The 27435-nt window shown below is 47.2% G+C and overlaps 1 protein-coding gene and 1 long non-coding RNA gene across 2 annotated transcripts in view; one reads left to right on the top strand and one right to left on the bottom strand.

Annotated features, from left to right (window-relative positions):
• Nucleotides 1-6746, bottom strand: part of TRAP1 (TNF receptor associated protein 1) — a 39403-nt gene extending 32657 nt beyond the window's left edge. The window contains exons 1-3 of the mRNA XM_075899109.2: nucleotides 6484-6746; nucleotides 2351-2518; nucleotides 640-722 (exon numbers count right to left, since the gene is read on the bottom strand). Of these exons, the coding sequence (XP_075755224.2) occupies nucleotides 640-722; nucleotides 2351-2518; nucleotides 6484-6568 (336 nt within the window). The 5' untranslated portion in view covers nucleotides 6569-6746. The remainder of the gene's footprint in view (nucleotides 1-639; nucleotides 723-2350; nucleotides 2519-6483) is intronic.
• Nucleotides 6747-6878: 132 nt separating this feature from the next.
• The window catches only part of LOC142818569 (uncharacterized), a 28702-nt gene continuing 8145 nt past the window's right edge, over nucleotides 6879-27435 (top strand). Inside the window, exon 1 of the long non-coding RNA XR_012896088.2 lies at nucleotides 6879-7244. This is a non-coding gene — a long non-coding RNA (uncharacterized LOC142818569). The remainder of the gene's footprint in view (nucleotides 7245-27435) is intronic.

Here is a 27435-nt window from a genome sequence, read left to right as displayed (position 1 = left end):
CAGAAAACCCAGGGCACATTCTTTCTAATGGAACCAGAAGCCCATAGTGAAGCATCCTTTCCCAAACATGGCTGGATGGCGTGCCTAGGCAAGGCCTTAGTTAAAGATCAGGAGCACATGCCATTCTCGCCAAGGCACAAAGATTTACCTCTGTCAGCAGGGTCCCAGCAGTCTTTCATCAATACCTGCCTTTAAAATGCTGCACAAAAAAGCTAAGGAAGAAAAATGGCCAGTAAAAGGAAGGGGATAGTGCCTGCAAGGCAGCATACTAGCCCAGCATTGTCTTGACTCCATTAGCTCCTTTGGGCTGAAGTTCCACATGCAGTGCAGCACAGAGCCAACTGTATTTCTCCACTTAGTAGTGTGGGGGCTCATTTGTTTAAACTTGGTACTAAAACACAGCCAATTGCCAGAGCCAGAACAGGCCCACTGAGTCATCTGGATGTATTTATACATGAAATTAAAAACACACACTAAAGATTTCACTGAAGCTTGGAGCGCAGCCATCCTGGGGTCTGTTGGGAAGTGGAGCAGGCATTCCACTGCGAGAACAGTGTCTGGCACTGCCACAGACCTACAGAAATGTGGCTTTGCCAACAGAAACTTCACCAGCATCAGAGCGATTAGCGGGTGACCTACCTCCTTCTCAGAGTACAAGGAACGTGCCACAATGTCCAACAGCTTCTTCGTCTCTGCCTGGAACTCATGTTTGGAGGCTTCTCCTATAATTAATCACACACAGCCAAAGGCATTTCACACAGTTCTCAGAAAGGAAAGGTGCACACAGCTTCAGCAATGTGCCTCAGCCTCTCAGGGCTCTATCTAGGACTGGCAGGAGATACAGGCATCCAGGGCCACTACAGAGACTGCCAACAAAGGCACTATTTTAAAATGCCAGAATGTTTTTGCCATGTGGGCACCCTGTCATCTAAGACAACACACAGATCACAGAACGACCATTAAACAGCGTATTATGTGAGCTTAGGTCACTACATGTGTGGGCTGAAGCAGAACCAGTGATCAAGAGGTGAAAAACTACACTTCATTCCCAAGCCACAGAGCCATCCACTCCCCAAATCTTCATCTCTAAAAATGCCCTCCCCTGCTTCCCAGCTAATCCTTCCACATCTAACTCTGGCAGTGTGTGGTGCTCTAAGACATGAGCACTCACTGTTGTACCAAATAGAGGGTGGTGGCGAGAAACATGCCAAGGAGCTTTCTGCTAACGCCCTACTCTGAGAGCTTCAACAAGCACTCTAAGCTCTCAACATAAAAAGCATGTGCTGAGTAGAATAGTAGGAGCCACTGTGTTAATCCAGGACCTCTGCTCGAGCAGCCTCAAGACTGCTCATACCCCAGTGATTAATATGCTTAGAGAGAGACAAAGAGAACACCATACAAAATGCTTCCCTCAAGAGGCTCTTTTTAAAAAGTCCAATCTTTGGCATTTGCTACGCTAGACTCTCACTCGAGACCCTAAGTAATACAGTCCATGGCCTGTCACATGTCTGCAGCAGTGTGTGGACAAAACCCCAGATTCTCTGACCCCAGAGGGCTAGATGATGGATTCAGGGGGCAGTAGACCCTCATTCATTTAAGGGCTTCATGGTTCTGGTCCTAGAACCTTTAAGATGCTATTTCTGTGTTCAGATCACTCCCGTGATTTTAAAGCAGTTCTGGTTGGAGGCAGGCAAAGTGATTTGTTCTAACCAAAAGGCCAACAGCATGATTTTAATCGGAGACCCCTATCATCAAAAGCAATGAACTAGGCAGGCACAGCTCACTTCTGTAACAAATGAGATGTAGTAAGAGGCAGATCCTTGGGAACCCCCTTCCACACACACAAAAGTTACATCCATCAGAGCACACTGCAGGCTTCTGCCCAGCTGTAACTACAGAGGAGTGTCTCTCTCACTTTTAAGCAGTTTTACTTCCCATCAGGTCCATACTACCTGGGAGACATTGAGAGGATACAGAGTGAACATGTTCCTCCTGTTTCATTCTTCATTGTAGTTACTACTCTGCTAGAGGGATGTTTGCCTTGTGGTGTTCGTTCTGGTGATTTTATATTTGCTAGGATACCTGGAGGTCCTTGACCATGAGACTCCAATAATCCATTGTTATCGAAGCATCAGTGATCACTTCCTTCCACAAGTCTCGAAAGTCCATTCCATAAGCAATGCTGGGATGACAGTTTCACCTTTTCCTCCCTTGGACACACATCCTGGAAGATAGCCCCATGCTCCTACCCTCCCAGTTAGGTACGGTTTTGCCAGGACAGTACCATTTCACTGGGTTTTCACACACTCCAGGAGACTCCCTGCCAACCACAGCCCCGGCTTCTGCTCACCTTTCACGTTCTCTGAATTGCTGATGATAGTGTGCAGGGGTTCCTCTTCTTTGGTCTCAGTTGCCTGGGTACTGTACTTCTGCCCAGCGAGAACACTGAAGGTGGCCACGTTGTGTCGGGGGATGGGGAAATGGAGGGCTGCTCTCTGAAGACACGTGGTTCCTCTTTCTAAAAGATGTGATTCAAGAGGTTTTATTCTAAATCACACACACTAGAGGTAGGGAAGCGCTAGCTAGGTCACAGGTCCTCTTCCCGGAGGCAAATGCAAGAATGCTCCCTAGGGTACACCCTCCCATGCATTGCCCAGTCAAGTTTTCAACCCCAGCAAGGGGGGAGGGTCTCAAAGTGGAGTCTAAAGGTCACATTGTTATTTTTAGCCCCGTGGTACAAGCCCAACCAGCCAATGGGAGTTGAGAAATTGTGCTGCACTGCCCCCGCCCCCAGCAAAAATATCTCTCAGCTCTCAATGGCCAGTTTTCAGAGAAACAAGAAGATAAAACACAATCCCTTAGGCTCACATAGCATATAGTGCAGGATCCCACACTTTCAAACTCAAAAGACCACTTCCCCCACTTCTGAAGTGGGAGTAAAACCCAGCAGTTGCTTAGTAGTGCACAGCAACACAACCCAGAAAATCAGGATAGGAAATAAAGAGTGAGACCGTATACAACTGAAAACAAAGGGAGAATTTGCTACAATGACCCTACTGCACCATGGCCAGGCTGCCACCCTAAGACTTCAATTAAAGTCCTATGGGATTTTTCCAGATGAGTGCCCAAGAAGTCAGTTTGCATTTCATCTGAAGAAAAGAGGTCTCCAATAGTACATCATCTCCTGCCATGCTGCATAGTTCAGTACAGAGAAAGTGCTACCTACTTAATTGCCAACACTAACTAACGCCTGGTCTATACTAGAAAAATAAGTTGGTTTAACTACTTGGGGAAAAATCCACACAAGTAGTGCTGTTCAGCCAACCTAAGTCCCATGTACATAGCACTAAGTTAATGGAAGAATTCTTCCATAGACCTAGCTATTGGCCTCTTAAGGGAGGTGAAAAATAACAGAAGAATCCCTCCAGTTGGCCTTGGTAGCGTTTACACTGAAGCACCATAGCAGTGCAGCTGAATTATTTTAAGTGCAGACGTGCCTTAAAGCAATGGTTTTCAAATCTTTGAACGTCATGATATGTGGATTAGGACTCTAAGATCAGATTGACAAGTCTTACTAAACAAACTGTGTGGTCTGCCATTACAGGATTTCTCTCAAATCTTCACCGCTCCCCCCACCAAGAGCTCATGTACCTTAGGGGTCTCCAATAGTACATCACCCAATCTGAAAACCACTGTCTTAAAGCCATCAAATATTCTCCCTACAGATGAGATCAACTACCCAGAAATGTTGAAGCCACACAGTAATGCAAAAAATCTCATGACTTGAGTCTGATCACGGCCTATCTATACTAGGGTTTCCTGTCACATCTCTTCCTCCTATTCTAAAGGGACCCCACAGACCATAGTGACAGCCTACAAAGCAGCATCAGCAAGCCATTAGGAGTTGCAGACACACCAAGGAACCATGATGACCAGAGGCAGCTAATAGCCCAGGATGCAGGGAGATTCAGGGAGGAAATGGCCAAAACCCACAACTTTTCATTTTACTGCACTTGAAACTCAACAGCTCATTAATTCTGATACCACTGAGTACCAGCTGCTTTGACAAAGCCGCTGTAAGATAGCAAGGGAAGTAGCAACTAGTATTAGTGATGTGAACGCGTACCTGTGAAGCACGCCCCCCTCCCCCCCACACACACTGATGCCTCTGATAGAGGTAGCCATCTGGATTGAGAGTGGGAGCCGCTTTCCCTCCCCCGCCCCAGCTAGTAAACATGTAGCCACTGAAAATTTCAGTGGTTTACCTAAAAAACCCATTTTAACATCCCTGACTGGCGTCAGAGTGCATATGAGCTTTCAGATTCCGTTGGCCTGTCGTCTTGTCAGATCTCTTAAGCATGGTCAGTATTCCAAGGCTTTTTAGAACTCAAGTTAGTTCCTCAGAAACTGGCATTCCGCCACTCACAGCGGCTTCAGCATAGTGCTTACAGGCACTGTGGCTACCGGCAGTGCTCTATTTTGATTCCTGGTCATGTTAAACTGGGATAGTTATTTTCTAATCTAAATAAGGTCTCCATGCAGTGTCAGTGGCATAGTTTATTCTTCCACAAACTGAAAGGAATTATAGGTGGGAAAAAACATTAATTAATCTGTCCTGCCCGCACTCCCCTTCCCTACTACAGAGTTCCAGGTGGGCTGTCTGCTTTTCTAGTACCTCAGTACTGGAACCTTCACTTCAACCCATTACAGTACAGTAATGGGCGTTTGAATAATCAAGAGGCAGGGGCTACTCAGCAATGAGGTGGCCTTTCCCATGGCCAGGTGCTCCTCATCCCCACAGTCTCTGCTTGGCCTCACCAGGACCACAGCTTCCCCCCACCCAGTGCCTGCAGAAAGCAGGTGCCATCAGCCCTGTGGTAGTACATGGAGCCCTCTTCAGCTCTGCTATCATAGCCTGGATTGCAGCAAGCTATGCTTCCACAGAAAGCATTCAGTAGCTGGGTGACTTCCCCCGTGGCCAGCAGCTCCTACTCCTCCCAGTTCAGAGTATGGGGAGGGTCTCTGTGAACCTCAACATTATGTGATTCTCTTCCTTGCTCCCCAGCATATTCTTCACATATTTACTGCTTAGCCAAACTAAGAGCTAAAAGTCTCAGTCTGCTCCTTCAGCCCCTTAACATGTATGTTGCTCTTCTCTGAATACTCTGCTCAGTTTGCCATGATCTGTAATCTATCTGAAGTGCCCACAGGAAAGTGGAATGGCCTACATGCAATAGTCTCATGGACATATGGAGGGCTTATGACCTTGCTCTATTTCCTTTCCCAGATCTTTGTGTTACTATTTGTTAATCACTGACAATGTGCTCAACCTGTCTAAGCCACAAGGTAGCCTCATTCCCAAAGAGTAATCAAGTCAACCAGGGTTGTGCAGTTGCTGGTAACTGACCAGTGAGCAATACCTACAAACTGTTAGGCAACTTGAGTCCAATTTTTCTGACTGGAAGGAATGTACTACTACAGCCTTTTAACTCCACACAACTGAGTATACTAGGGTTTAGTGAAAAGTGAAGCAAGTCTGTTGGTTTAAGTCACTAGATCTCAAGAGAGGAAAATACAATCAGCAGCCTGAAAGAAACAAAAGGCTTAAAAGCCTGCTCCCCCTGAGCACTCTCTCCCGACCTCAGCCCCTCACATAAACATTTAACCACTGGAAATTCTAGCAGATAAATGTTTACACAAACACACACTAATTAACATCCCCAATAGCAACATGTATATGGGTAACAAAACCGAAACTCCAAAACAAGACATTGCACTACACATGCTTCTCCCTAGGAAGAGAGGGTGAGAGAACACCACATGACAAGTGTAATCATGTTGGTATTAAACTATATAGATCAAACATAGTCTAACAGTGTTTATTGGGAAAATACTATGGCCTTCCAAAGTATTTTAATTTTTTCCTGTCAAAACAGTGGAAGGAACTGGAGTATAGAAAGCTAAGTTGTCTTAGTGTTAGATGTTGTGATAAAGAAATCCCACTGTGATCTAGGGATGCTGAAACACGTGTATTTGTGTAAACTGCTGAAACGTTTAGCAGTTCCAAGTTTCCATGCAGGAGGCAGTCCCATCTGGGGACTTTACAAGCCATACTCTCTGGGCCAGTGGGATGCAATGACTGACACCACAAAGTGCCAAGGCTCAGGCCCAGCTGCGGACCCGGATGCGTAGGAAGAACGAAGCGGCTCCCCCGCGGGCTACGGTTATTCAGCTTCGTCCTTCTGCTGCGGGCTGGCCCCCGCCCTTTGCGGCTGCACCTAAAAAGGGGGGGAGGGGCGGTACCGCAGCCGACAGGGGCGAAGGCAGCCCGGGCCCAGGGACGTGGCAGCCGCTGCTCTCTCCGCCGGGCGGCGCGAGCTGCAGGTCCCAGCCGAGACGCCTCCAGCCTCCCCGCCACCGTGCCCGGGCAGGGGCCGCTCAGCACCGTCTGTCCAGGGACCGAGCTCCCAGCCCTACGCTCACCTGCCACCGCCCGCCGCCCCGCGGGACTCCCCGCCCGCAGCAGGGCCCGCAGGCGGCTCCCGCGCAGTAACAGCTCCCGGGCCATGCTGGGCCGGCCGCACGCGGCGTCTGCGAGGAGGGGCCTCTCGCCTCCTGACGCGGCGCGCGCTGATTAGGTCACGTTGCCCGGGCGACACGCGAGCACGGGAGGGGCAGAGAGGAGGCCCGGAGCTCTGATGGGGGAGGGTGTCTGAGAGAGGCGCCCAACCGCAGCCTCCATAACACCCCTCCTCGCTACCGCCCCCCCGTTTCGAGTCCCGGAGGGGGCGGGGCGAGAGCACCCCCCCCCAGGTGCCTGGGGCGGGCCCGGGCTGCTGCCTCAGGGCGGGGCCTGACGCGGTCCGAGCCGCAAGGGCAGCCGGGAGCGGGGTCCGAGCCCACAGCCTGACTGGGCACGAGGCCGCCCCCGCCCGGGGTCCCAGCGAGCGAAGGGAGGCGGGAGAGGCCGGTCACACGGGCTCAGACCAAGGCTCCGTCCCGCCCGGGACGCGTCTCCCGCCGGGGCCAATGCGGGTGCCCACCGGGCGTGAGGAGAAGCGGGAATCGCCCCGTGTTCCCCTCCCCCACCCGCTGCCAGCTGCTGTCAAGCAGGTTCGGGGCACCGGCCCGGCCCTCAGCCATTGACGGACCCGTCCTGCTTTTCTTGAGCCCTGGGGAGGTCCTGCCCGAGGCTTTCCACAAAAGTAAAACCAGACGCTACAAACCGTCCAAAGCAGATACGGGTAGGTGACTGGCGCCTGCCCCTGCTGGGGTAAGGACTAAACAGGGGACGAGTGTCGCCAACTGGCTCATCCCATAAACCTGCAGACCATCGCCCAGCTGCTCTTTGCAAGCTGAGCGCTTAGGGGGGCATGTTGGAGAGAGTCACATGCCACCCCAGCGATTAGCAGATCCCCCACGGCCAGCAGCTTGTGTGTCTAGTGGTGCCACACAGCCAGACATACCTCAGTGCACATACAACGTATTCCACACCTGGAAAAAAATAGGGGGATCATTGCTGTTTACTCCATTGCCCTCCCTCACTTTCACCATGCTGGGGGAAAGGGTGCAGGAGGGCCAGAGGGGTCAGGAACCAGGCTTGGTTACTGGCAGGGATTGGGGAGTGTAGTGTTTACCTTGGGTAGATTGCAAAAGTGACCTGCACACCCCTCTGTTTGCAGGCACCAAGGGGAACTGGCACTTAGGAAGGAGGTAGAGCACGGAGACCCCCTGTATCCCTTAGGAGCTGCAGGGACAGTGCTGGGTCAGCACAGAGCCAAGGCTGGTAAGGGAGACTACCTTAGTTTCACTGCTGTACCAGACTGATTGTGCCCATCAGCTCAGCTGTGTCTACACTGGGCCACTTATTCCGGAAAATCAGCCGCTTTTCTGGAATAAGCTGCGAGCTGTCTACACTGGCCCTTGAATTTCCGGAAAAGCAACGACACTCTACTGTACAAAATCAGCCGCTATGCCAGAAAAGCTACGCTGCTCCCGCTCAGGCATAAGTCCTTATTCCGGAACACTGTTCTGGAAAAGGGCCAGTGTAGCCAGCCCAGTAGTCTTTTCCGGAAAAAAGCCCCGATCGCGAAAATGACGATCGTGGCTCTTTTCCGGAAAAGCGCATCTACATTAGCCACAGATGCTTTTCCGGAAAAGCAGCCTGCCAATGTAGATGCTCTTTTTCCAGAAATACTTATAACGAAAACTATTCTGTTTTAAGCATTTCTGGAAATTCATGCCAATGTAGACACAGCCGCTCCTGGTTTAGCTGAAGTAGTCGCCACGACATAGTGCGTGATTCCAGCAGGTTCTGGCACAAATCAGAAGGTTGGAAACCCTGGGGCAACTCATTTCCTCCCCAATAACTTCTCCCTACACTGCCCCTAGCCAGGGGACTCCACTCTCTCTGTCTTCTCTTCACCCTACAGTGCCTGGGGCAGTGAGGGCCTCTGTCCTCCAGCTGCTCCAGCCTCCCTTGGCATGTGTGGCTGCACTCCCTAGCAGCCAGGTCCTGGAGCCACTCCCAGATGCTGCACAGCAGCTGCTTGGGAGAGTACTTTGCTGCAGTGGCTGCAAGCTGTCTACTGCCTGGTCTTGGCTTCTGAGACAGCAGCTGAGCTAGTTGGAGGGACAGGGGGAGGGGGCTCTAGGTTGCTTGGCCACTGTCCCCAAAAACTGGGCCTGGGCAGAGGGCAGCCAGGACACTGCATTGCACTGGGCAGCATCCTGGAAGAGGCCCTGCCTCTGTCCTTCCAGCTCTGGCCCTACCCTTTCCTCTCTCTGCCCAGTCTGGCTGTTGGAGAAGCACTTGACGCTGGGGTTGGGCATTTACCCCTCCCACGAGTCACCTGAAAGTATTTGTCCATTGTAAGATGGAAATGATAGAATTAATAATAGAGAAAAGGCTGTAACATTCAATACATATTTTTGTTCTGTGTTTGGGAAGAAAACAGAAGAGGTAGTCATATACAACACGTTTTACAGCACCTCCTAAGCTGAACACTTTTGAATCAGCAGGTAGCTTACCTCCAGTAGTTTTAAAAGAACTGGCTGAGGAGCTCACTGGACTGGCCATGCTGATCTTCAATAAACTTTGGATCATCAGGGACATTCCAGAGGACTGGAAGAACTCTAATGTTGGGCCAGTATTTTAAAAGGGTAAACAGGGTGACTTGGATAATTATAAGCCCATGAGTCTGATCCTGGGCAAGATAATAAAGTGGCTGGTACAGAACTAACAAAAATTTGAAGGATGGTAATGTAATTAATGCCAATCAACAAGGGTTTATGGAAAATAGAACCTCTCAAAGTGATGTGGTAGATTTTTTTTAAAGAGATTATAGATTTGATTGACTTCTGTAAGGCATTTGACTTGGCACTGCCTGACATTTTCATTCAAAAAATTAAAATATAAAATTAATAGACATTACACTGATTAAAAGCTGGTTAGCTGAAGTTCATGCAAGATAGATCCATTAATGGCTATTAGCCGGGATAGTCAGGGATTCAACCCCATTCTCTGAGTGTCTCTAAACCTTCAAATGCCAGAAGCTGCGACTGGATGACTGGGGATGGATCACTTGATAATTGCTCAGTTCTGTTAATTCCCTCTCATGTATCTGGCACCAGCCACAGTTAGAAAACAGGATGCTGGACATAGTTCCCTATAAGATATGTGGTTGTGCCACCACTCAAGAGAGTTTCAAATGCTGCCCAGCTGACTGGCAGAGCACCCAGAGTTAGGTTTTTTGTGTCTGCTTCCCACCGCTTCCCTTGGCTGCAAAGGGCAAAGTGGAGCCAATAGGAGCTGTGGGGCTTATGGCCGCAGAACCAGTAAATAAACAAACTGGGATGGCCAGGTAATGTGTTTCTCAAAGTGGTTTCATGAACCACTTTGAGAAACACTGGATTAGAGGGGACATTGATTCTGGACCAAAGGAAGACCAAAGACTGGGAAGGCCCATTACTCAGTGAAGTGGGAAGACAATAACAGAAAATGTGGAAGTGGCAGAAGTGTTAAATGACCTTTTTGTTTAGTTTCTAACAATTTTTTTTTGGTGAAAACAAATGTCTACTATAGTGAACTCCAGTAAAAATCAGGAAGGATCTGAGGCTAAAATAGGGAAAGAACAAGTTATAAATGAGTTAGACAAATTAGATGTCTTCAGGTCACCGTAGCCTGATGAAATGCATCCTTGGATACTCAAGGAATTGACTGAGAAGATATCTGAGCCATTAGATATCTTTGTAAACTCATGGAAGAAAAGGGAGATTCCAGAGGACTGGAAGAGGGTAAATATAATATCCATTTATAAGAACCTCTGTGCTGATAAGGTCTCAACTAGAATATTGTATCCAGTTTTGGACACACACATTTCAGGACAGATGTGGACTCACTGGAGAAAGTCCCGAGCTGAACAACAGATGATTAAAGGTCTAACAAACGTGACCTGTAACCAAAGATTGGAATAATTGGCTTTGTTTAATCTGTAGAAGAGAAGACTAAGGAAGACATAATAGTTTTCAAGTACATAAAAGTTTGTTCCAAGCAGATATGTGAAAAATTGTTCTTAATCTCTGGGTATGTCTACACTAGCCCGCTAGTTCGAACTAGGGAGGCTAATGAGGGCAATCGAAATTGCAAATGAAGCGCGGAATTTAAATATCCCGTGCTTCATTAGCATGTTCCCGGGTAGTCACCATTTTGGAAATTGACTAGCCTGGAATAACTGCACATGTCTACACGCGGCAGTGAAACGGGAGTTCGAAGTAAAAGCCCTAACTAGAATTAGCTGTTATTCCTCCTTGAATGAGGTTTAACAGCCAATTCGAATTAAGGGCTTTACTTCAAACTCCCTTTTCACTGTTGCGTGTAGACGCGGGCAATTATTCCGGGCTAGTCAATTTCCAAAATGGCGACCGCCCAGGAACATGCTAATGAAGCACGGGCTATTTAAATCCCGTGCTTCATTTGCTCTTTCGGTCGTCCTCATTAGCCTCCCTATTTCGAACTAGGGGGCTAGTATAGACATACCCTCTGAGAATAGGACAAGAAGCAATAGGCTTAAATTGAGCAAGAGTGATTTAGTTTGGACATTAGGGAAAACATCCTAACTGTCAGGGTAGTTAAGCAGTGGAACACATTGCGTAGGAAGGCTGTGGAATCTCCATCACTGGCAGCTTTTAAAAATAGGTTAGACAAACTCATTAGGTAAGGTATCGTCCTGCCTTGAGTGCAGGGGACTGGACTTGAAGACCTATTGAAGTCCCTGCCAGTCCTATGCTTCTGTGATTTGATGAACCATTGATCTGATCCATCATGGCCACTCTTTTGTTCTTAACCGATTAGGTCTCAAAATGGAAATGGGGAATCAATCTAGTACAGTATTTCTTAAACTAGAGTCTTTAGACCCCTGGGATCCCAGAGGGTCTGTGGGTCCCGCTGATCAACTCCTCCCTCTGCATCCCTCACTTCTGCAACTTTTTCCTCTCCCGAGGCTAAGACAGATTTCATGTGGCTTGCAGAAGCACCTGCCAGGTCCCTGCAGCCTATAGGGGCATGGTTGGATAGGAAGGTTCCATGCCCTGCTCCCACTGGAGTGCTGGCTCTGTAGCTCCTGTTGGTCAGGAATTATGATCTAGGATTCTAGGGGAACTGCAAGGATAACACCTGTCGTCTTAAATTCAGATTGGATGTTTTTCTAAAGATCTGCTCTAGGAGTCATTTTGGGGGAGATTTGTAGTCTGTGTTATGCTGGAAATCACACAACATGATTAAAATGGTCCCTTTGGGCCTTGGAGTATGTGACGCTATTAAATGGATCTGAGATGTGAACTGCCTAGTATTGTGTCAACTTCGTTAACTACCTTCTAATCAAAGCATATTAGAGTGGATGATAGGAAAAATTTCCTCAAAACAGCGAATGACATTTTGTTTTGATGCCAGAAGTGGCGGTTTTGGAGAATACTACTGCAGTCTACACACTGAGCCAACTGATGGAACTGAAAAGTGAAAGGGATCACCTGAGTATCCCCTGTCCAGTCTAGGCTCCTCCGGATTAGAACGAGCTAGCCTTTGGTAATAAGGTGGGGCCAGATGACTCCCTCCCCGACTAATGACTGCTGTTTCTGCACCTACTGGAGGCTGCCTGAAGACATCGCAGCATAAGGGAGTTGCTGGGTTCTTTATACATTTAGAAATCAGGCTACGTATTGAGAAGTCTCAATGTTGACTTTGAAAATATTGAGTTAATATTTATAAGAAACAAACACCCCGGCTTCAGGACATAAGCCAACCACTAACCACCTGGGATGAGGAAATTGCTTCTCCCATAGACATGTCACTGAGTAATTGTCCATTATGCATGATTTATACCTTTCTCTAAAGCATTTGGTACTCACCACTATTGGAGACAGGATATTGGACAACATAGACCACTGGTTTGATCGGGTACACCGATTCCTGCATTCACTGCTCTTCATCTTTTATGTTCCCATTTCTGCTATCAATACAAACATTATGTATCACAAGTTGCAGCAAAATCCTGGAGGAGGATAGTGGCTAGGCAGACATGCTCTGTCATTTAGCATTCGGTGAACTGGTCCTTCTCTGAGGAATGCAAGATGACTTTAATGGTGAACACAGAGAAAGCTTGTAGGTCAGGATTTTGAGGGCTAAGAAATCTCTAGGCACCTAAATCAGATGTTTTACTTGCTGTGTTATTTGGGCTTGAAAGGAAAAACAACGTAAAAAAGCTGTCTTACTTTGCTGTCCCTCATCATATTTGATTTTCTGTCTTTAGATCTGTAGGTACAGAATGTCTGGATTTGTATGTCCTTTTCTAAGTCAGTGAGTGAAGAAGACATGTAAATTTCTTAACAGGTATTTCAGATGCTGCAAAAATTGCATTAGCATCTAATACCCACTTTGAAAGGTTTATCTCGGATGTGCATTCTTCCTGCTGGCTGAAATTGCCATTATTCATGGTAGAAATGCACTCCTTCTGCATTAAGAGGCCATTTACTTCTTTTTACACTGATTGATTTTAACGCTAGCTATCAGTTGTGGAATATTTATTGATGGCCTCTGGCTCTTGCCTCCTGAACTATTTTTAACAGCACTTTTCTAATTGCACCTCTTGTGCTTCAGTAAACTATATGTACACCTGCAATTCAGAGCTGTGGAGGGGACATGCTGTAGATTTTGATCTGATGTCCAGTCCTGTTAGTGATCTATGGTTTGCCATTAGGAAACAGTTTTCATTAGCTCTATATTGCTGTGGCTACTTCTTAGTTCAGCTAATGACTCTGAAACATGCAACATGCTCTTTGCCTTGGCTAGTGCGCCAAGTTTTTGGCAAGGAACAATTAGTAAAATGAAGTTAGTAACTGTTGAATCTCCACAGTGACTGAAATACTGTTCCATTAGTCACTTCTGTGGAATGATTACCACCTTATGAATCAGCTTTACTGCCTAAATTTGCTCTACTTCCAAAAATTTAATGAATCAGCAATTCTTACTTATCAATAATTCACTTTTGTTATTGGTAGATTTTGAGTTCGTGTCTTGCTATGGCCTCCAAGTCCTTGCTTTTAGTTAAACTTAAATATTTGGCACGTGGCTTGGCCATGATTCATTTCCAGAACATTCTAGTCAGTCAATTGCAGCTCCTGCTCTTTGCTTTGTGCTCAGTCGTATCCACCATAAATCCTGAGTATTTGTGTGGGAGCCAGACATTCATTTTCTGCTATCTAGACTGGACTGTCAATGCCTTGCACCAGTTCTCTTTTATACCTGTTTGGTGCAAAATGCTGCCACATCAGACCTCTCGACTCACACCTTTGGCAGTGTTTGACCCCCACTTTGCACAGGCAAGCCTACTGCGGAGGCAAAGGGGTCAGTTGCCCTGGGGCCTAGCTATTCAAAGGATCTGGACCTCCCTGCTGCTACTGTGGCAGTGGGCAGAGTCCAGGCCCTTCAAATTGCTTCTGGAGTGCTGTGCTCTCCATCCAGATCTGGGGGCTGGGGTGGGCATGGTGTGCTCCATGCAGCATGGAGGGCTGGCTACTCTGGCCCCACCTCTTCCAGGAGCGTGGAGCTGCCCTCCATTGCTCAGGAGCTATTGCAGGCTGTCAGCTGCCCTGTGCACAGGTATAAACAATGAGTCAGATTTCAGGCAGCAAAGAATCAGCCCCTCAGACTTAAGTGAAGGGTTGAGGGATAATGAATCTTTAGCAAAAGAGGTTTTCTGCCAGCTCTTTATTCAGTCAGTTGAGTCAAGTGAGTGTAAGCAAACAAAAACCCATTTTAAATAGCATGAATAAAGATAACCCTCTCTGTCAGGGTCAGATTCTGATCCACAGTAGTACAAATCCTTATGTAGCCACTGTGGGGGGGAGATTGGCTTACCTGCATAGAGCTGTGAGACCTGCATTGAGACCAGGCCAGCAATACAGGCAGTCCCCGGGTTATGTACAAGATAGGGACTGTAGGGCTACGTCTACAGTGGCCCCTTTTCCGTAAGGGGCATGTAAATTTCAGGAGTCGTCGTAGGGAAATCCCAGGGGGATTTAAATATCCCCCGCGGCATTTAAATAAAAATGTCCGCCCCTTTTTTCTGGCTTTTAAAAAAGCCGGAAAAGAGCGTCTAGACTGGCCCCGATCCTCCGGAAAAAGTGCCCTTTTCCGGAGGGTCTTATTCCTACTTTGAATACTCAGTCTCCTTCCTTGCTCATTAATCCTGTGTATGCAACACCTCCCTCTCCCCATCTGCTTGATATGAAGTTTCTCTACCAGAATCCCCAATTTACAAGATGTATTTAAAAATCCTACCTAGGTAAAAAGGTAAAAACATTTACCTCTGAATTTGATCAATTTATTTCATTATTACAAAACCATTAGGAACATGCTGAAGCCTCCTCTTTCCCACAAAAAATAAAAGATGCCTTTCCTTAACTTTCCTTCAGAAGCACTGTTTTCACAAGCCCTGCTTTTGTGTCTTCTAAGGGCACTTTGAATATTTCCACCTATTTTGTTTTTATTTCACAGTGAATTTAGCACTGGTGAAAGGTGGCAGATTGACAGTCCTTGATCAACAGAGCAAGTAAAGCGTGAGCACTAGCAATGCAAATTTCCCCCCACCACTCTGTGCCACTACACTGACCCAGAAGACCACCAGAGAGAGGGAAGATCATGCACCATGGCCTAATTAGTCTTTAATAAGCAGCATAGACAGCACACTGGATGGTAGTTGCAGTAGTTACATACTTTATCTGTCTAGATTTGTAAGAACATCTCCCACCAAATACCCAGCGAGCAATACCTGAGCAAAGACCAGGCCTGGGCTGTCATCCCGCCCCAAGTGTCCATGTTCCCAGCATGCACTGTTCTATATTGGCAGTCACCCAGGAGGTGGCGGAGAACACAACACAGCTGTGTACCCAAAATAAGGACTCTGTGGCAGGGCAAAGGTCATTTTCAGGGTAAAATCTACATCAGCCTTTATCCAATGGCTAAGGTTAATCACCAAGAAAAAGCAACTCACTCTACACATGAACTCTCTTTGTTTAAATCCTTCCTATGAACCTCTCATGCTTTAAGGAATCCACAGCCAAGATACCTGCTCAGTGTACACATCCTCTGTAACGCTCTTCCCACCCTTAGGAAAACAAGTCAGTCAATCAATTATGTATTTGATTAATCTTGTTGCTTTTCCTAATGATCATGATACATCACGTCCACTTCTTTCCTTATATCCACAAAGCCAGTTATCTCATCATAAAAGGCAATTAGGAAAAGCAACAAGATTAATCAAATACATGATTGATTGACTTGTTTGCTTGGTCTCAAAAGAGAACAAACGGATATGAGTCCTTCCTGTTGATAGCCCCTTGGCCAGCCAATCATCATTGAGACTCAGAGGAAAGAGGCTGAGGAGGTCTCACCAACTGTCCCAAAGAAAGGCCGGATCACCACTAAAAGGGGTCACTTTCAGCATGCGTCCAGCCCCGCCTCTTTGTCAGAGCCCCCCAAAATGAGAGCAAGACCCTTCCTCCCCACACACACCTTTGTGGAGGAAGGGAGGTGTCGAAGCAAAAACACGCTCCTCTGTGTTTAGGCAGCTAACAAACAGCTTTATTAATTAATAAAGCACAGCATGAGCCAAACGTGGTCACAGCAGAGCCGGGCCCAGTAAGGCTGCTAATACAATCAATCTTAGTATCTTTATACCCTTAGCCAAACAGTCTGATGTCAGGGCATCCAATTACAGAAATCCTCAATTAAATTTGGAAAAATAAAGCCTTATCAACAAGATGGCGGACAGGTACGAGGGAGTATATCTCCTGTCTCAACCAGCCCAATTAACACATACCAATAGCCCATCCTGTAGGCCTCTTCTCACGGGGTGACAGAAAGTTCACTCTGCTCTACGTGCTTGAGTGAAAAGCTGAAATGGTTTCTGATATACAAGATGGCTTCTAGCTAAACATAAAATAACTTCTACAGAGTTAAAAAAAAAGCATGCAAAAAAGAAAAAAGAGGAGGGGAAAGAGGAGAAGGAACCCTAAAAGGACAAATCTCAAAAGTACCCACTGACAAAAGTACAGGACAGAGTCCTCGGTAGGAAATCACATTCTGCAATCTTAACCTGATGATTTCTCTGCCTTGAATTCAGATGGCACCCAATAGATCAGACTGAGCAAGATCTAAACCTCTCTATGCTTTTACCTTTGAAACAGGGTCATCATCATGAATAGTAGGAATAGTGAAAACTCCAAAATGGTCACTCCCTATGTTCATGTATGTGAATCGTAATTCTCCCTGAGTCCTGAAGGAGACCTCAAGAGTTACAGCAGCAAAGCCATGGGGGTCTGCCTAGCACCTCAGTCCTGCCTCGCTGATGTCAGTCTCTCTGTGATGTTACTTCCTCACCACCACCACCTTTGCCCAATAAGCTGAGGTCCTACCAAAGGCCATTGTGATGTCACTACCCCACCCACCACTCCCCTGCAAGACTTCTGTCCAGACCCATGTCAGTCTCTTTGGATATAGTGACTGATCAGAATAAAGTGCTCTCAAATGAGGTACAGACCATCAGTTGATCATAGCAATTGTTCAGCAAGTATTTTAGAATTAGAACATTAGAGATAATTGTGAACTGCTGAGTGACCATCAATCTTGCTGCTTCTCTCCAATAATCAAATACATGACAGATTATGATTTATTTGCTTGTCTCAAAAGAGAACAAAAAGAGCTCAGTTTCTTATCTGTCAATAGCATTGCGATTCAGAGAGGTGGGTGGATGAGGGGGTCTCAGGGAGAAAGCTCAGGAACTTGTTCAATAGAGAAACAGAAAAAGAAACGAGATGAACCTTGAAAACTAGTTTTTTTTGTAACAGCGAAGGTTACTAATGATTGGAATAACTTGGTGGTGGTGTGTTCTGTATCACTGGCAATTTTTAAATCAGGATTGGTTTTGTTTTAAAAAATCTGCTCTGGTTCAGACAGGAATACGTTCAAGGAATTGCTGGTGGTCAGACAGAGTACCACAGTGGTGGGTCTCGTCTTGCTTTAGATTCCACAAAAGCAAATTTCTTCCAATAAACATTGTCACAGGTTGCAGTGAACTTTCACTGTCTGGTAAATGTGAACAATAGCAAGCCAGATTCTTCTTGACAAAAGAGAGAAGAAAGTGTCACCATACCTCAGATTTTTTTCTTAAAGATGCAATTTTTAATGAATTTTATATAAGCATATTTGCTGAGACTTTGCAACTGGATCTTTATTCTAAGCTTGGTTAAGATTGTGATGAGTTTGGCCACAAGGCTCCCCTCAAGACTCACTTGGTGTGCTGAAAATACCCCTAATCCTTCTTACCTGCTCTGCTGTGGGCTGTGACCCTAACCCTGTGGCAGTGCTGGAGGAGACCAGAGGGTCTGACTGAGCAGGCAGGATGGTGGGGCACCCCAGAGGCTTGGGAAAGGGGGCTCAGTGGTATTTCAGCCTATCATCTGACAGTGTCAAAGGAAACTTTGTGACCAAACCCATCACAAAGATATGCTGCAGTCTTCATCTGACACAAAATGTTGAGATTCCTGCTGCGGGGGTGCGTTTAATCTACACTGCACTGTAACTCAAAATAAAATAATCAATTTGAGCTAGGCAAATTGCATATCTTATTTTGTCATTAATTTTGAAATAAAGCGCTATTCCAGAACCTCCCTTACTCCTTGTAGAATGAGGTTTACAGGGACGTCAGAATAGTAAGCCTGAAATAACGGGCTTGCTGTGAAGACGCGGGATAGCAATTTTGGGATACACTGGTATCCCAAAATAGTGTTGCAATGTAGATGTACCCTGAGTGAAAAGCCAAACCTGGTCTTGTGAATAGCCATTGGATTGGGTCTTAGGAGACCAGGCTTCTAGTCCTGTGTCTGCCACTGAGCTGCTATGTGACCTTGGCCGAGTGCCTTCACCTCTCTCTGTCCACCCGTTGTCTGTCTTGTTTGTTTAGAGATGAAGGGTTCTCTGGGTAGAGACTCTGTGTTTGTAAAGCACCAAGGCCAACAGGTCTCTGATGTTGATTGGCATCCCTTAGGTACACCCGCCCACAATAGAAATAATGAACATCACAATCTTTTAGAGACAAACCAGCAACTTCATGTTTCATTGCACTGCTTGCCACTAGTCTAAATGGAGCCTGAACTAGAGCAAGCAGCTAATGAGGTTGTGGACAGTTGCAAATAAATCCTTTCCATTATGACTTGTTTGGCGGTGGTGAGAGGAGTAAAGATAGGTCTGCACAACTGTTTGCATTCCTGGCTGTAACAAAACTCCAAGGCTACATCTAGACTGGCATGATTTTCCAGAAATGCTTTTAACGGAAAAGTTTTCCGTTAAAAGCATTTTCGGAACAGAGTGTCTAGATTGGCACGGACGCTTTTCCGCAAAAAGCACTTTTTGCGGAAAAGCTTCCATGGTCAATCTAGATGCGCTTTTCCTACTTTCAAGGAATAAGAGATCCTCCGGAAAAGGGCTTTATTCCGGAGGATCGCGCCAGTCTGGACGCTCTTTTCCGGCTTTTCCCCAAGCCAGAAAAAAAGCGGCGGCCATGTTTATTTAAATCCCGCGGGGGATATTTAAATCCCCCGCGGGATTTCCCTATTCCAAAGTAAGAAATTAGCATGCCTCTTCCGAAGAAGGGGCCAGTCTAGACGTAGCCTGTCAGGCTGAGAGAGAGGAAGAACTTTAGGATTTACTTAGATTAGTTCATAGTTAGTTTTTTCCAGTTATATAGTTACATTAGTATTAGTCGTAGTCGTTCTATTTAAAAAAAAATCTTTTTTCTTCAGAAGTTACATGTAAATAGTCTTCTACTGTAAATAGTTTTCTTCTTGGCTTCCGTCAGAAGAAGACAGAGGCGACCATGCCGGGTTCTCCTGGTTTTAAAAAGTGCAGCTCATGCCATGAAGCAATGCCTGCCTCCGACAGTCACGCTCTCTGCATTCGCTGTTTGGGTGAGGGACACATACCCCAGAAGTGCCCTCACTGCTCCAAACTTACCGCGAGAACGAGGAAGGACAGGGACATGAGGCTCAAAATGCTCCTCTTCGATAGGGCATTACAGCCACAAGATGGAGCAACTCCCGGATCCCTTCCTGCTCCCTCAGCCAAGACGTCCCCAAAGAAGGCGAAGAAAAGACCATCGCCTTCTCGTTCCCTTCCCCCGACGCGTGTTAGCGTGGGGGACAAACCAGGTACCTCGGGTGTGCATGGCCCTTCGAAGGCAAAGCACTGCCGCCGTACCTCGACGCTGCAGCCCGCAACTATTCGGGCGCCTAAGTTATCGTCAGCACCGAAGACTTCCCCAGCACCGACGTCACATGTGGCACCGAGAACACCCTCCGCACCGCTCACAACGGCGGCACCGCAAGCGACCCTGGCGCAGACCACTCTTATGGCACCGACTTCCACCTCGGCACCGAGCGCATCGCCGGCACCGCGTCGCCCCCCGGCACCGTCAGATGCTCGGGCAACACGCCCTTCGCTGGCACTGAGTAACTCGCCGGCTCCGAGCGACTCTTCGGTGCGGGAACTCACCCCGGCTCGGGAGTCTGTTCTCCCACAATGTTCCCCACCTCCTGACATGGCACCGTTGGCACCGATTGAAGGAGATGGGCAGCCTGCACGACCTGCGGGACGAACTGCTTTATCCAGAACATCGAGGAGAATCATTACACCTTCTCCCTCACCAGAAAACATCCAATTTTCACCGGAACCACCTTCTCCTTCATCAGGACTCTCCCCCCAATCTATGAGACACTTGCAGAGGGTTTACCACTCTCCACGTATCTCGCCAAGACGCCGTTATCACCGGTCACCTCTACCAACCCCGAGATCCAGAGAACGATCTTGATCTCCCAGGTCTCCAGCACGCTCCGCTCACTACGGGTATTATACCTCTCACAGAACCCGTTACTATTCCAGATCTCCGCACCGCTCCTCATATTATTATAGGTCACCGGAACACCGTTATTATAGGCACTACTCTCATTCTCGACATTCCTCGGTATCCTATTCTCTTCATCGGTCACACACACCACCTAGCAGGGAGTGTCAATCCTTACCGGCAACAGCCAGACCACCAACTCCATCAGGTACCCCACCTCCCCAACCACCCGAGCCTCAGGTGCTCCTGCATCATACCACTAAGGATGAGTCTCAACGCCAGTCTCCTACTGACCAATCCTCTTCCTCGCCCGATGATGCTGTATTTCAGGAAGACACGTCTCCATCAGACGACCTTCGACAGTTTCAAGACATTTTCAGAAGAGTGGAGGTATCACAAAAAGTACAGATTGCGGAAGTTCAGCAGAAATCCCACCACCTGCTTAGGAACCTTCACCCTTCACAGCAGGTGAAGGTGGCTCTTCCATTGAATGATGCCATTCTGGAGATTGTTGATGACATATGGCAGCTGCCGGCTTCTGCACCGGCCACCAACAAAAAAGCAGACAAAAAAATATTACGTTCTGGCAAAAGGGATGGAGTTTCTTTTCTCTCATCCTCAACCGAACTCTCTGGTTGCCGATGCGGCCCAACAAAGAATGAGGGGCCCGCAGCAAAGACCGAGTGTCCCGGACAGGGACATGAAACAGCTACACCTCTTCGGACGAAAGGTCTACTCGTCTGCTACCCTTACACTCCGGATGGCAAATTATGCGGCACTATTAGCTAATCATAGCTTTGATAACTGTGCCAAACTAGCACCCCTACTGGAACATCTACCCGAAGGCAAAAGGGAAGTCCTTAAAGCGGTGGTCCAAGAGGGCTATACAGCTTCCAGAACAGCTCTCCACATAGCTTTAGACATGGCTGACACTGCAGCGCGTACCACAGCTACATCCGTGGTCATACACAGGGCCTCGTTGCTACACCAGGAAGCAGTTCCTAAGGACCTTCTTGCCAAAGTCCAGGACCTACCCTTTGACAGACAGAATCTCTTCTCTGACAAAACTGATCAGGTGCTTCATTCTGGTAAAGACTCTAGAACCACACTCAAGACTCTAGGCATGTATACTCCTCCCTTTCGTCGGAAAAGCTATACTCCCTATCAGAGACAGAGATCGTTCGCCTTTCAGCCATCCCAATACAGGCAGCAAGACGAGCAATGCAATCGGCAGTGCCAGCAGAAAAGAAGACCTCAGCCAAAAGCATCTGGCCATCTAAATGCCAAGCAACAAGTTTGACGTCCTAGTCGAGGGACTGTGCACCATTCCACTGAACACCCATCCCAAACCTCCACAAGCATTATTCCATCACCGCCTGAGACCTTTCGAACACCGATGGTCTCACATCACCACCGACAGATGGGTATTGCAAACAATCACGCTAGGGCATACCATTCCATTCACCATTCTACCCCCACCCAACCCCCCCATCCCATCCCTTTTCAGGGACCCATCTCACGAACCTCTCTTACAACAAGAGGTAGATCGCCTGCTCGCCATCGGAGCAATAGAAATAGTACCAAAACAGTTCCGGGGAAGGGGGTTCTATTCCAGATATTTCCTAACAGAGAAAAAATCAGGGGGATGGAGACCGATTCTCGACCTCAGAGGATTAAACCGGTATCTGCGGAGGCACTGCTTCAGAATGGTTACCCTAGCCACTATCATTCCAGCCCTTCACAGCGGAGATTGGTTCACGTCCCTCGATTTACAGGACGCCTACTTTCATGTAGCGATACACCTGGCTCACAGACGATTTCTGCACTTTCAATTAGGAGCAGGCCATTTCCAATACAGAGTCCTGCCCTTCGGTCTCTCGTCGGCTCCCAGGGTTTTCTCCAAGACGTTGGCAGTAGTAACAGCGTACCTACGACGTCTAGGTGTAATAATATTCCCCTACCTAGGCGACTGCCTAATCAGGGCACCTTCAGCGGCGGAGGCTCTGCGCATGACATGCCTCACAAAAACAGTTTTCGAAACCTTGGGCCTGATCATCAACATCCCAAAGTCGTCCATGACACCACACCAATCGATACAATTCATAGGCGCACAACTAGATTCAACCACTGTTCATGCTCTATTGCCGATAACCAGATTTCAAGCAATGCAAGACCTTATACAGGCCATCATCACCAGTCCCAGACCCTCGGTCCTACAATGTCTCCGGCTTATGGGACACATGGCAGCCACGACATACGTCGTCGAACATGCAAGACTACACTTCCGTTGCCTTCAGCACTGGATAGCTACGGTTTACACTCCAAATGTTCGAGATGTCCACTAACGAGTATCAATCCCTGTGCACGTCACAAGTTCTTTAACTTGGTGGACAGTCCCCAAAAATCTCATGTCGGGTGTTCCATTTCATCGCCAACAACCGACAATACAACTGACCACCGACGCATCCTTAATAGGATGGGACGCACATCTGGAACACAATCAGGTACAGGGGCTTTGGTCCACGGCGGAGTCGATGATGCATATCAATCTCCTAGAACTGCGAGCGGTGCGCAATGCCTGTCGTCACTTTCTCCCAAAGATTCGTGCCCAAACTATCAGAATTCTTACCGACAACATGACGACGGTATACTATATAAACAGGCAGGGCGGGGCTCGATCCCGGTCACTTTGCGCCGAGGCAATTGTCTTATGGAATTGGTGCATCCACCACAAAATCTCCCTGATTGCAGAATACTTACCCGGTCAGCAGAACTCTATAGCCGATGCACTGAGCAGACATTTTTCCCTGAAGCACGAATGGGAGCTTCACCCGGAAGTCCTCTTAACCATATTCCGTTCCTGGGGATTTCCAACAGTGGACCTATTTGCGACCCGCATGAACACCAAATGCCCCCAATACCGTTCACGGGCAGGAATAGGTCGGAACTCCAAGGGAGACGCCTTCCTATACGATTGGAGTCATCAACTGCTGTATGCGTTCCCTCCCACACCTCTAATCCCCAGAGTACTAGAAAAGATACTAATGGACAAAGCCACTGTAATCCTGATAGCTCCTTTTTGGCCAAGACAAATGTGGTTTCCTTACCTCCATCAGATGTCAGCACGTTGTCCATTCCCTCTACCCAAGAGGCACGACCTTCTTGTCTAGAACAATCAGCGTCTGTTCCATCCCCAGATCGATCTTCTGGCACTGAGGGCATGGTTCCTAGCTGGTTCCAACAAACAGAAATGATCTGTTCGCAAGAGGTCAAACGCATTCTTTTGCATAGCAGAAAATTATCCACGAGATCCACCTACCTTCACAAATGGGCACGGTTTTCTTCATGGTGCGCGTCGGCATCCCTGGATCCCTACTCCATGCCCATCCACCGTATCCTAGACTACCTCGTGCACCTCAAGAGCTCTTCCCTCAACTGCGCCTCTATTAGAGTGCATGTTGCCGCAATCACTGCGTTACACGATACTGTAGATGGTTACTCAGTTTTCTCTCACCCGACGATGCGGCACTTCATGAAAGGCTTGGCTAATCTTTTTCCACACCGAACACAGCCAGCGCAACCATGGGACCTAGAGCTAGTTCTTAATACGTTAACTCAAAAACCTTTGAGCCCTTGGCCACATGCGACTTGCGCACTCTCACAATGAAAGTTATCTTTCTCACTGCAATAACCTCTGCAAGACGGGTTTGTGAGCTGGCTGCCTTATCAGCTTTACCCCCATACACTCTGTTTACCGATCAAGGAGTCATTTTATGTCCTCAACCCACTTTCCTTCCGAAAGTGAATTCAAAATTTCACATCAATGAGCCGATAGTGCTTCCCACTTTCTACCCAAAGCCCCACATATCGGCAGAACTAGCTCGGTTACACACTTTGGATGCCAGACGTGCCCTGGCTTTCTACATAGATAGTACTAGGTCCATCAGGAAGACAAACAATCTATTCGTGTCTACAGCCGATTGTTCTAAGGGTCAACCGTTGTCAGCACAGCGCATTTCGTCAATCATAGTGAACTGCATAAAGGAATGCTACACCCTACGTAGTAGACACTGTTGCAGACTCCGACAGCGCATTCCACGCGTGCAGTCGCTACATCAACTGCATTCCTGAAGGGAACATTTGTAGGGCTGCTACGTGGTCGTCAGATTTCACCTTTGCCAAGCACTGTGCCATTCCCAACCTTCACCTTCCAGAAGGAGCAGTGGCAACAGCGGTGCTGTCCACAGCCGCAGCACGATAGCTCCGAACCCCCCTCCTTTCAGGGGCTACTGCTGCAAATTCACCTACAGCGGAGCACCCACGGGACACTGCTCGAAGAAGAAGAGGAAGTTACTCACCCTGTGCAGTAACAGTGGTTCTTCGAGATGTGTGTCCCGTGGGTGCTCCACAACCTACCCTCCTCACCTCTTCGGAATTTCTGTTTGTCTTTCAGACCAATAGGATCAGGAGGAACTGGTGGGAGCCGGACCGCGTGAACACAAACGGCGCGAAAGAGCACGAGCCGCGCTTCGCGCATGTGCGGTCCGGCGGACTACGGCTACGAAAATTCTCCGATCTGTGGCGCCGGGACAAGCCCGACACCTACAGTGGAGCACCCACGGGACACGCATCTCGAAGCACCATCGTTACTGCACAGGGTGAGTAACTTCCTCTTTTCCGGAAAAACTGGCCAGTCTAGACACAGCCCAAGATTCTGAGAAATGGAAGAATGTCCCTCATACAGCAATTAACCATTGAAATGTTAATACCGATCATCAGCAATTCATGCTGATGATTTTGATAGTACTTGTCTGGTGCCAACAATAAAGTCTTTACATTGAATTTTGACCACATTTTTTAAAGTTAATTTAGTCCTAGTGAAAGGTGCCAGCCTATCTTACCTATAAGAGATTGGTGGAGCCCAGAATAGAATAGAAGATGCCTGACAGACAGCCCCCCCAAGGCCTTTAGTAAATCATAGAAGAGGTGTTGTAGGTTTCCCCTAAATCAGCTCCTTGATATACCCGTCCTGCAAATCCGCAGCTCATTTTTGCAGATGCAAAATTTTATATCCATGCTGGGTTCTAGCTATCCTGTAACCACAGGAACTTCTCTTGCAGGGATTCGGTCTACTTGGACCATTCAATTTTGGCATGCCAGTGGAAATCATCATTTGTTTCTCATTAGCCAGTTAAGATGGAAATTTATATGACAACCACTTGTCCTTGCATCTGTCCCCTTGAAACTTGACTAATAAGCAGCCCTGCTTCTACTGTGGGAATTGTCTCCAGCCAGTTCCTTGTTCATCCTCTTTTGCAGAAGGGATGTCTGATCCCACATCCTTGGTATGCCTGAGAACCCAGCAGCGGGTTTCCGCAGAAGAATGCCTGACCTCTAATATTTCACTGACAACACCAATGGGGCCAGTGAGTCCTAATTAGATTAATCCTGTGTCCTGATATCCAAGTCAACATGGAGCAGCTCCAAAGAGCCATTTGTTGTGGATCTCATCTTTACAGGGATTGGAAAGCACCAGTTTCTTGCTTTATGTCAGTGCATCTTGCTTCCCTCTACTGTGTAGTACACACACACACACACACACACACACACACACACACACACACACACACACACACACACACACACACACACACACCCGCCACCCCCCCCCCCGCCTCAGAGGCTGAGTGACTAATCACTAAAGCACTGCCATCCCTTTGAAAGCCAGAGTTTTCCTAATCTTTAAGGTTGCAGGCTGGTTGGTAGAAAGAGAAATTGATGTCACCATTAATAATTGCTTGTTGACTGCTGAATAATGGATGTGAAAAATGAACCTCTTGTAACTTTTGCTCTGCCAGGTACCTCCTTGCCTCACCAATTGTTTGAGACTATGTAGCTATTGTTGATTTTAATTAAAACAGCTAGGATGTATGTATGTGTGTTTTGTAATTTATAAATCAAATTACAGAGAACCTAAAACGCTAATCATATTGGTCAGCTAGGCCGTGTCTAGACTACATCCCTCTTTCGACAGAGGGATGTAAATTAGACACTTTGAAATTGCAAATGAAGCAGGTATTTAAATATTCCATGCTTAATTTGCATAATTGCAAAATGGCGCTCTTTCAAAACGACATTTCGAAAGTAAAACTGCGGTTTAGATGCAGTTCTTTTGAAAACGGCAGGCTTTTTCGAAAGATCCTGTACTCCTCTTTTGAAAAAGCCTGCCATTTTCGAAAGAATCGCGTCTAGACTGCGCTTTTACTTTTGAAATGATGCTTTTTCGAAAGAGCATCATTATACGATTACACAAATGAAATTTCAACGTGTCTAATTTACATCGCTCTGTTGAAAGAGGGATGTAGTCTAGACACAGCCCTAGTCTGACATCTTACTTAATGCAAGGGCACTAGATCGGCTCCACTGTCATTAGTTGGCTGGGGTTTGTGTTTATTGATTAAATTAATAAAAACAAACCCCACTCTTCTGGCTATTTTGCACTGTGTCCGTATCACCATGTTTTTTCAGCCTTTTCTTCATTTGCACATCTCTAAACATTTCATATGCATATCCCTTTGGAGATCTTAGACACAGTTTGCAGACCTCCAGGGTCTCCAAACCACAGCTTATTATATAAAGTACTCTTACTCTGTTTAGAGGAAATGAAGAGCCACTCCCTTGACTAGCCATAATTAGTATAATCCAAACAGCTTGCAAATGCACCTGGTAATTCAAGAAAGAAATAACCAGGATATGAGCATTTTATAAATATATGTGAAAACTCATGAACAAGGGCTGAGGTTCCAGAAGACTGGAGAAGGGCAAACTTAGTGCCTATACTAAGATGAACACCAAGGACCTAAGGAATTATAGACTAGTCAGCCTAACTTTGATAACTATAAAGATACTACAGGATGAACCTTACTAGTCTGGCACCCTCAGCACCTGACTGGTGCCAAACCAGAGAATTTTCCAAACCACA

Source organism: Pelodiscus sinensis, chromosome 15, assembly GCF_052426305.1.
Source record: "Pelodiscus sinensis isolate ZL-2025 chromosome 15, ASM5242630v1, whole genome shotgun sequence".
NCBI lineage: Eukaryota > Metazoa > Chordata > Testudines > Trionychidae > Pelodiscus > Pelodiscus sinensis.
The sequence above is the reverse complement of the archived record's forward strand: the minus strand, read 5'-3'. Positions and strand labels throughout refer to the sequence as shown.